At 35.7% G+C, this 10,864-nt stretch overlaps 1 protein-coding gene across 2 annotated transcripts; it reads right to left on the bottom strand.

Moving 5' to 3' along the window:
* Positions 1-200: 200 nt before the first annotated feature.
* LOC136801079 (uncharacterized) lies at positions 201-10,500 on the bottom strand. Of its 2 annotated transcripts, XM_067057711.1 has the most exons (10): positions 10,371-10,500; positions 8,175-8,217; positions 6,193-6,306; positions 5,737-5,813; positions 5,342-5,401; positions 5,046-5,109; positions 3,752-3,940; positions 2,529-2,714; positions 1,285-1,514; positions 201-681 (listed from the first exon to the last, which is right to left on the bottom strand). In XM_067057711.1, the coding sequence occupies exons 1-10, from the start codon at positions 10,407-10,409 to the stop codon at positions 334-336; spliced, it is 1,350 nt and encodes a 449-aa protein (XP_066913812.1). In that variant the 5' UTR covers positions 10,410-10,500; the 3' UTR covers positions 201-333. The 2 variants fall into 2 exon arrangements, with proteins under 2 accessions (XP_066913812.1, XP_066913820.1); XM_067057719.1 differs by lacking the exon at positions 5,342-5,401 and having other exon boundaries at positions 10,371-10,452.
* Positions 10,501-10,864: the final 364 nt, after the last annotated feature.

Raw genomic sequence — 10,864 nt, 5'->3', positions numbered from 1 at the left:
GTACAAATTATTTTGCTATTTTTTCTATACCACTGAAATTTCTGGCTCGAAAACAATGGAATTCAAATCCAATGCCATTAAAAAATTGGAATATCAATCCCCGTCGATTTTTGGTCCGTTTTGTGTTTACCCCCACTGGCTGAAAAAATCCCACCGGGTCTGTGAGAAGGGGGTGTCGAAAAAGATGAATCTTGACACTCTTGCCATTTCCTTATCTGGAATAAAACAATCTTTGAACAATCTTCAATATTTCATTTTCGCTATATCAATATGTTTGATCGCAATCGTTTGATAGTTTAAATTATTAAAGTACTACAATTATTCAAAATTATGTCATAAAACAGTTTCAGCAAGTTCAACATCATTAGAACTAAGTAAACTAGAAGCTCTTGAAATAAAATCTGTAGACAATTTCAATGGTTCTGTATCTTTCAACATACCAAGAAGTTTCCGGCAATTTTCGTCTTCCGGTATTTTGAAACGTTTAGGATAATAACAATATGGTAGACCTTGAAGTTCATTCGGTAGGTCCTGAAAATTTACACCTCTCCCAAATAAAAGGACAAGTCTTGGTGATGCTTTAGTACATGAATGATATAGAATACTTTTGATGTAACCGAATTCAGCGTGTATTTTGCAGACCTGGGCATCGTTTTCATCTACTCCTTGCAGATTCAATGCCTAAAAATTCAAATAAGGATTGATATTAAACTGTAGTTTTGAATACAACAAACTGCTGGTTTAGCTCCATTTCCATGGCTGAAAAAAAATAAGAAAAGTGTCTGCTGGGGGGTTTTGCACAACGAACGGTGCAATCTTAAATTTTTTCGACACGATAAACTGTTAACTATGTCAAGAAATGTCGGAACCAACCGAACTCGTATCTAGTCCCTTATAGTTTTTTTTAATGATTCTGCTAGCACTCACGAAATGTATCATGCCCATCAGTAATAATGAAACAAAGTGGTATAAAATGGCTCTGGGTACGAGATTAAACACCCCCTTCTCACAAACCCACTGGAAAAATTGGTTTAAAAATATCGTCCCCGGTTGAAAACAATCCTCCAATCTTTGTCCCCACTGAGAATAATCAAATAAACCAATTCTCACTGCAAAATATTATGCTAATTTTCCCATCCCCACTGAATTTTCTGACTTGAAAACAAAAGAATTGAAATCCCTAGCCATAGAAAATATGGAAATATTAATCCACATTGATTCAGACCGTTATTTTTATCCCCACTAGCTGCTGAAAAAATCCTACCAGGTCGATTGGGAACAAACCTGAATATATTCTTTTGAAATGATCATCAAAATCTTCTTGACAGATAAAATATGCTCAGGAATCCAATTGGACAATCCTCCCATGTTGTTAATCTCTACTTGGTTCAACAAATCCACGTGACATTGTAGATCCAAAGACATCAAATAATGAACTAGTGATAGAATTTCTTCTTCGTCTGATTGGCTGTTTGAGTAGTGACTAATGTACACTGATACGTCATCCTCTGGCCCTGAAATCCACAAATTGTTGCGAAATAAAATAAACTCCCTAGTTCAGGGGGTTCAATCTCACTCAAGATGGTATCATACCAACACTATACACCAACCCCCTAATCTTTTGGCCAAATTGGGCTATAATAAGAAAATTACCCTGAAAATGCAGCCCTATTAAAAAATATTAAAAGTTTGATTAGACCAAATTAACTCACACAGGAAAACAAATAATAATTGCGAATGTATTGGTCGCTGAGTAAGTCTTTAAGCCGGGAACTGATAGCCTTTGTTAATTTTCTAAGGATCCCTGACATATTATTGCTGACCTTCGTATATTTTCTTTCAAGCATAGCATTATATAATATCGTGTTCAAAACATGAAACAGAGAAGAGAATCATGATTTGATTGTTCTAAATGTAGCTCTTGATCAAGCTGTTGAAATCGAATTTTCCGCATTCAAAACCGTGACCACATTATCAATTAAATAATCAAGTGTTCACAGGTTGTTACTATCGTGATACTTTATCATTTTTAAACAGATTTATAACATCGCCAACTCGAGTAAAACCTTTCGTCGGGTAAAACCTAAGTCGGGGAAAACTTCGTCACTTTTTTTCAGAATCTTTGTCACAATTCCCTTTAAGTTGACCAGAAAAGCTTTTCGCTGGGGAAATCTTCGTCAATTGCCTTTCCCGACTAAATTTTCCCTTTCAAAGGTATTTTCACGCGTTGCTGCTGATAAAAAAAGCTTTTTTTTGTTACTGTAGAATCTCTTTACAGCGGACTATTTTAAACGTTGCGTTTTGGCTGCGTTTTCATCGTTTTTTCACTCCTGCTTTTGAACAAATCTTCAATGAACATGCCATTTAGCCTGCCCCCTGACTATAACTTCGAAAAAAAAGTTTTGTCCTAAACGTAACTTGAAACAAATAAATAGTCTTCCTAAGATTTATGAAATTTTTCAACAAACCCGAGAGGAAACCAGGAAAACCCTATAGCATAAATAATGAAAATCTTAGCCCGAACCAACCTTCAATGGAGTCCACAGATTGATTAAATTTCTTTTTCTTTCGTCTCCCTCTAAAGAACATCACCAATGCGATAAGCGTAATGCAGAATGTTGCTGACCCACCAAAAATGACACCGATTTGATTGGTCCAAACATTTTGAGATGACGCTGCCGATCTTGGTTGGATTGTAGTGTCTGTAGTTTCGTCTGTAATAAAAAGGTTAAAGCATCGACCTTTAGGGTTAAAGCATCAACCTTTAGTGGTCTGAATATGCTGAAATAGGTTCGGGGTAAACCCTTATTTACTGCCTGTCAACAGCTCATAGTTCAGCACAAATGGTAGTCTGAATCACAGACTTCTATAAATATACTTCCTATAAGAATGTCTTTTTGCTAAAGGATGATCAGACAGACACATAAAATACAAATGGCATACAAAAATGACCCTCGCTGTTTTTGAACGCAAAGGACAATAGCTTTGTTTAAATGAGATTTAAGGTTTCCAATTCGCAATAAATTTTTTTTTCAGTTAAAAGTGATTTGCTTGTGATCATGGTGCAAAGAAGACACCGAAACGTCAATTAATGAATAAAATAAAATTTTCAGTTTTCACATTTTTTATCAAATTTATCTGGCCCAGCAAGAAATTTTTTCATGATTTCTAACAGTTTAAAGGTCTAAAAACAAGTAAGAAAACAATAGAAATTCAACGTAAGAACCGCGTAAAAACCCATTTTAAATAAGAATTTCAACTTGTAATACCTTATCGGGGAAAACTTCGTCGGGGAAAATTTTCGTCGGGGAAAAATTCGTCACTTGTTGGTAGTTGGTAAACGCATTAAGGCCAGGGAAAATTTTCGTCGGGGAAAATATTCGTCACTTGTTGGTAGTTGGTAAACGCATTAAGGCCAGGGAAAATTTTCGTCGGGGAAAATATTCGTCACTTGTCCAAAATTTCGCCACTTTTCCCGACGAAGTTTTCCCCGATAAGGTATCTTGAATTTTGAAAATAGTTAGACAAAAGTACTTGGAGATTAAACTAAGGACCACAAAAGGTTTCAGGACGCCAAAAATTTCAAATTTTAACTTACAGTGAAGATTTCAGAAAAAAAAATCCGTAGTGTGGAAAATTAAGCCACCTTCTTTTCATCCCAAAAAACGGACAGGACGTGGGTCATACATTCCGACTCAATAGGGGTCCTTTTGCCCCGTCAAATGGAATCAGTGAGTAGAGGCAATCATACCGAGAAATGGACGACATGTTAAATAACAGCTTTGTGGTTCTATAGGTTGGTCCCCTTCACATTGATGTAACGATAATCTTTTATTCGGGTCTGTATTTTGAACACAATGACGTATTCTGGTCCGTGGTTTGGTGATTTCTTTACAATAACATGAGTCCCAAGAGCTCCAGGATGACCAGGAGCCGGTAACTAAAAAAAATCGAGTCCAAAATCATACAATATCAGACTCGTTCAAGATGGCTACCCGTTATTTCAAGATCCATCTAACGTCCAAAGCGTTAAAAAGATATTGGATAATCTTGGATCAATGGTTCCTTATAGCTCTTTACAGTTCCCGAATTTACCTGAGTTTATCCTCAAAAATTTTCACTTGCTAACTTTGACGGGGGGGGGGGGTTCATGGTTGGCGGAGGAGCGGAATCGGCCCTTTTTTCGGACGGAGTGGCGGAATTTGGCGAAAATTTAGACGGAATTACGGAAATTGGGTTCTCTGACGGAGACGGAAAATTAGACAATTTTAGTGCGGAAAAACAGAATCTAGCAAAAAAATTTGCGGAATTTCGGAATTGGTAAAAGATATTCAAAATTTTGCGGAATTTTCGACAAAAATATTGAATTTCAAAGGAATTTTCGGTGACGGAATTTTGGTTCAATTTAAGACGGTTTGACGGAAATTGGAGAAAAAATTGGCGGAGTTGCGGAATCGGGTACCCCCTGAAACCCCCCCCTTTGACTCTCCTTGCTTCGAAAGGTTTCGCATTCATTTTAAGCTAAGGGGACACGGAAACAATTTTTGTGCAATTGCAACAAAAATAAATTGTCCCAATCGCAATGAAATTTTACACCGTGTCGTATAGGCCTAGCACACGAAACAAAATCATAAAAATGAAATCAAAGCAACTCCACCATTTTGAACTCATGTCTTGCGTGTAAGAAATGAGAAGATTATGTCATAATTTGTTTTGAGTTGTATAAAAGAATTTGATTGGCTAAATGAAAAAAATGTTTCAAAGAATCTTCTCAAGGAGAGGGGACACGAGGGTTTTTGTATGATTCTCATTTGCAACATGAAAATTTTGTTGCAGAAACAAAAATAAAATTCAAATCGATTTGAATTTTATTTTTGTTTCAGCAACAAAAACTTTGAGCGAAAAAAGTTGCCAATCAAGGAGATTTAACGTGGGGACACAGTGAAACACATTTATGCGATTGCAACAAAAAAATGTTTTTGTTGCAATCGCATAAAAATTGTTTCCGTGTCCCCGTAGCTTAAATGACGAAATAAAATACTGACAAGGACATGACCCAATATTCAAAGTGTGTCTCCATAGTATTGTGTTGCCTTGCATCGCTTGTACCTACAAAGGATAAGAATGAATCGTTTTGTCTAGTGATCCCAGACAAAACGAAAAAAAACGATAACCACTCTCTATAACTCGACCAATCTAGTAGTGTACAGAAATATTTTCCAGTAATGGGAATTTCAAATAGTAGAGAGTTGATTATAAGTTATTTTGAGTTATTAGACATGCAATAGGAAGCGGGGTTCGAACGCTCATATGCCTGTATCATTACTGGTATTCATCTAACCTTTAGTTGGTAATTGAGGTCTCTTTGAAAACCATCTTTCAATGTTAACTCAAAATATTTCTGCAAAAAAAACATAAAAACAGATTTTTACGTATTTCGTACCTAAACCAACTGACGAATACTTGAAAAGATTTGGGAAAAAAAAAGTTTTTCGTTAAACTTCAAATTAGACAATATTCAAACTGGAAACTCGAATGCAATCCCCTATATTGCTTTTTTAAGATTTCGATTGCGTATCATGTTCATCAGTAAAATCAGGAAAATGGTGCATGAGACTCTGAGTAACGACTTTGAGGAACGGAAGAGATGCACCATTTGGATGTCCAAAATTGACTACAGTAGTCAATCTAAAAATTTGTAAATTTGATTTTGGTTGTAACTATCAGACAATTAACCTCGATTCTGGTGACATTATATTCAGTGCAATTGTCATAACCCATTGGTGAATATTGAACCAAATAGTAATCTCCAACTGAAAGAAAAATAGTTTAAAGGTGTTGCGTATTGGCAGCCGCCTTCTGCTAAGGCCTAAGAGAAACAGATCAATATCCAATAAAGGAGAATATTCACTTTGGTGTACTGACTAGTCCAGTTCAGGTATCCAATAGACCTTTCCTTCACGAGGTTGTAGATTGCAGTTGAAGCATACTGTTCCTAAACATAAGGAAATCCAGACCTCGTTCTGCAGTTACCAGTTACCAGTTTATGCTAAATTCGTAATCAAATCTCCAGACGTTGACAGTTTTCAGGTTCTTTAGAGCCTTTTCTATCCATATTTTCTTCAGGAGTCAGAAAGAAGAAACTTGTACAGGAGGGATATATGATGTAGAAAATTATAATATAATGTTTACCTTTGACCTCATAAGAGGTGACCCTCATTCCATTTGAAAAGCAATCTTTTGAAAATTTGATGTTTTCGTTGCTTAAGTTCGTCCATGTGGTCCAGGTACATTTTGATGACAATCCTAAACAATCAGCAGAAGAAAAAATGAAGAGATATACAAAAACTTGCACCTCATACCCGTATACGTTATTCAATTAGTTTACTGACTCTTGTGATTTTATGACACTACTACCCTCTGGTAATATTATAACATGGGAAGGAAGAATTAAATACATTGGAAAATGATCAGAGTAAAAGACAAACTGGAGCTGTTTAAAATATAGTGACTATAAAGATGCAACACTAATGTCTTCGCTGAAGGATGACTTATTTAAATCCGACCCCTTGATTTGTTAAAAGGCCTAGATTCATATTGATGTGACCGAAGAATGAGGCTCCCATAAGCATGAAAAACTACAATTCAAAATGTCTTTCGCTAAAGTTAAGCTATTTCCACAAAAAAATCAAGTGTATAGTGCCTATCCCTATCCCAACCAGTGGCGTTGCGATTGCCCGCTTAAAGAGTACATAGAAGTTGAATTTGAAAGATTTTGTATCGTATTGCATGACTTCGGGGTGACTTCCTAGTTTTATTGGTTAAAAATTGACGAGGAAAAAAGAGTGAAGGAAGGAAGGAAAATGGTGGATTCTAACAAGAAATGATGCGAGATCAAGATATCAAATTCGCGCGTTCATCCTTACGTGAAAGGAAGCAGATATATTGACCGCAAAAACAAGAGAATATATCCCGCATGAATTTTAGGATGATTTTATGATGATCAAATAATGAGAAGAGAGATCCCATCATATAGCAATATCGTTATAAATGGTTTTAGATGAGCCATATTGCATAAACCCATCATAGCATGTACAATCCTACATGGTGCGAGGGCGTTGTAGTTTAGATTTAGAAACAAATATTTTTGATTATCTTACTGATCGAATATTTTAGTGTACTAATTGAACCGCTTTAATTGGTGCGGTAAGGGTCCATTAATGAGTGATTAATCATATTGGTGAGGAGGTTTATCTAAAGAATCGTACATTACTAAAAATAGACAAAAAGACAAATTTCATAAAGAACGACTTATTTTGCCATCCGCAACCCCGACCGAAAGTGACTGTACTATCCATACGGATTCATTCCTCTTTGTTTATCACGGGAATTAACTACATGTCGTTTAAAGAACGACAAATTACGCATGCGTCATAATGCAAGATTCTTTAGAGGAAAAGACCAGGTGCAAAAGAGGAAAATTAATCAAAATATCTCAATAATTCATTTGTAAAGAGTAATTTCTCGTTTTCTTGATTAAAACTCGAGTAGATACTGCGGAAGATTGGTCGAGACATCATTCAAGTATTTCAAGATACGAGAAATAGAAAATATAGGCCTTGAGCGTTGACTAAAAAGGGTATTAGAGCTCAATATCACTAGGGAGAGATCTCAGCACCCTTTAAAGCCAGTGTATATATCCGTGATACTCTTTGCTTATCTTTGCAAAGCCATCGAAGAAATACATCCGTTTTAACAACTGAATGTTTTGGCAAGCTCAGCACTTTTTCCAACAGCGATACAGGTCTTATACTATGTCAATCTAGCAAAAATAATGGAAAGATCAATATTCTTTGATTGACCGACAAATGATGTGAATTGAAATGGTGGATGTCAACAAAATCCCAATAACTACGCATTAAGATTCTTGATTTAGGTTTCTTTAACTTTTAAGAAATTTTAAGAGATATGTAATTGAGTAAATACCGCGTTATTTTGAATAAACACCCCCACCCCCTCTTCTTTCAATAATGAAAAGACAAAATAAAGTTTCCCATTCACTTTATCCTTTATTAAGGTGACATTGGTTATGAATTAAATAAAAAACCCTAAAAAACAAAAAAGTTGATAAACGCCCTAGCCGTTTGTTCGAAGATATACAATAAGTGACTTACTATTTGGCGCATTGACAAAGGTGTTTGTCCATAACATCACCTCCTAAAGAAACGAATTGTAAGTAACATCAAACTTAAAACACTGGAAAAATATTTCGCAACAGTTACAGTAATTTATTGGGTGATGCAATCTTTTAAATAGTTTCAGCTTTTCGCCGTGATTTATTGAAACGTTGCAGCATTTCAGCCTAATCGTTTCCCATTATAGGTTTTGGGTACACTGTTCTTTTTTAAAGAATAATTTGCTGAGCGCAATTCTAAATTCAAAATTGATCATACTGTAGGTCAAATTAGTAAAAAAGGATACTAAACCTAAACACTCTCTTTTTTATAAGAACTAGCAAATTCTTTTTGAGGGGCTCCCCCAGGGGCTGGCGTGACGCGTGAATGACTTTTTCAACGCGTGAATACGTGAATTGAGATATCCGCGTGAACGTGAAAATAAGATTTTACCAGCGTGAATTCGTGAATCGAGATTTTGAGCGTGAACGTGAAAAGCAAATTATTGTCTAAAACAAAACTGAATATGTAGAATTTTCTTCCTCGCTTCGCTCGCATAATCCTTGATATCGTATTGACCTATTGCTATTGTAAAGTTATTCAAAATAATCAAAAATTGAAACAGAAACAAATATTTTTTCCTTATTTTTCTAAGGGCGTATTTTGTGATGCGAGAGTGTTTTGAGCCAAAACAAAAAAGTCTAAATGAGAAAATTTTCTTCGTCGGCGCTAATGATGATCGTCTTTCTGTAATCGCTTATATTGTTACTAAATGCAGTACACAAAATGATACCGCATGAACTTGGAGACAGTAAAGGGTATTTGATTCTTCGATAATTTACAAAAGTAGGTAGATAGTTCTAAAAAATGTTATATGATTGCATCATCGAACATTCAGAAAAAAACTCAGATTTGCACCAGTAAATGGTCAGTGTTGAAAATAATCAAAGATTCTGAATGAATTGTTTGACCAAACAAGGCATATTAGGGTAACAATAGTGTGTTAAGGCCGTTTTCTCAGCAATGAAAGAGTGAAAGTTGTCAAAAATTTTTCGCGCTCGCTTCACTCGCTTTTTCCTTTCCACACCTTTTCTTCAATGAGACAGGGGGTCAAACTTTGGAATTTGCGTCCTCTGGTTGTACCACCTCTTTGAAGCTCGCGACTTTCCAGACCATGAATTTGGGCCAAACCTCGATTTAAATTTATTCTCAAAATAAAATATATCTAGGGCCTGCGACGAAGAAAATTCGGGGAGAAACCTTAAAGCTAAGGCTTAACTTTGCACCTACCTCCCTTAAAAAGCAAATTCAGGCAGGGCTAATACCACCATACGCCAGAGAGATAGTTTTTTGTAACTTTGGCGCGATAGACGTGATAGACAGACCTTAAACATTGTCCTATGAAAGCTCCAATAATTGTAAGAGGTCTTAAAAGGTCGACGCTGTCGAGAATAAGGTCAAAAAACTGCAGAAAACTTTATGTTGGCCATTAAAAGGTCAAATTTAGCCCAATAAGGTCACAATCGTTTAACAAAAGAATTAAAAGCAAAATCAGCGCGTGAACGTGAAAATGTTTTTTTTCGCGCGTGAATACGTGAATTGGCAAACAATTTTGCGTGAATACGTGAATTGAGGGTCGACTGGGGGGGGGGGCTCTTTTGAGGCTCGGCTGTTTTTATTTTTTGACACTTTTGCCCTCGAACCGTTCTTTACAAGTTTTAATTTTTAAACCAAATCTGGGTTATTTCTGGCTTGATACCCTCAATTTGCCAAATTTCAGCTATTCCAGGGTGAGGGTTGTTCTTAAATTGTTCTTATTTTTTGGCATTTTTGAGCCCCTTGTTCTAATAAAAGAAAAAGAGACTATTGTAATCTCAGCTCTTCTTTTTTAATTAAGAATACCATAAGAACAATTTTAACGAAAATAATTAAGAGCCTCAACAAATATTATCTGGTTATTATAAAAGTTTAACTATTGATCAAAGTGTATCGGTGTATTCAAAAGGGGAATCTCAACCACCCACTCTCTGAAAAGGTGCTGTGATTGTCTGTTAGCAAAACTAAAGCGTGGGAATGCAGAACGGTAAAATATTGAAATATTAGAACCTGAAATCGTTTTAAGGGTTTTCCATGCAAAAAAATTACATATAAGAAATCCTTAAAAACATGAGAATCAAAAAGAAAGAAAAAACTTACATAGAAAATGACAAGAGTTATCGTTAGCCTGGATATCATCTCAAGAGCAATTAAAAAACTAATTCTAGACAGCACAAATACACTTTTTACAGTTTTTTAAACAGTTCACGAGAATGACTTCAAAGAGGTCAGAGATTGAAATTATAACTGAGATGGAAAAAAGTACTTGAAAATCTCATCTCGATTTGTTTGCTTTGACAATAAAGCAGGGGCAGTTTAGGTGCAGTCTGCAACAGTTTTGCAGTTTGTCCTAAGCTTTTGATTGGTTATATGATTCCACGAAACTACAAATCGAAACTAGATTGAAGTGGGATAAACAGATGACGCCAGCAGGCCCTTGTCTTCGACCCCTCTATGGCTATACGTTTTTTTATAAGAACAAACTATATAAGAACATAGGCTTCGATGGCAAAATGTTAAGAACAAGTTAAGAACATTTTAAGGCTTTGTGGACTCGAAAACACCTACTTTAGGAAAATGGACAAAAATGCTCA

This window comes from Clytia hemisphaerica, unplaced genomic scaffold (genome assembly GCF_902728285.1).
Source record: "Clytia hemisphaerica strain Z4C2 unplaced genomic scaffold, Clytia hemisphaerica genome assembly, whole genome shotgun sequence".
Classification (NCBI taxonomy): domain Eukaryota; kingdom Metazoa; phylum Cnidaria; class Hydrozoa; order Leptothecata; family Clytiidae; genus Clytia; species Clytia hemisphaerica.
The sequence above is the reverse complement of the archived record's forward strand: the minus strand, read 5'-3'. Positions and strand labels throughout refer to the sequence as shown.

Excerpts from the sequence above, each read along its gene's own strand:
- LOC136801079 (XM_067057711.1), bottom strand. The coding sequence starts at position 10,409 with ATGATATCCAGGCTAACGATAACTCTTGTCATTTTCTAT. Across the intron at positions 5,814-6,192 it reads CACCTCTTATGAGGTCAAAG|TTGGAGATTACTATTTGGTT; the intron begins GTAAACATTATA and ends TTTTTCTTTCAG. Across the intron at positions 3,941-5,045 it reads GAATATTGGGTCATGTCCTT|TTACCGGCTCCTGGTCATCC; the intron begins GTCAGTATTTTA and ends GATTTTTTTTAG.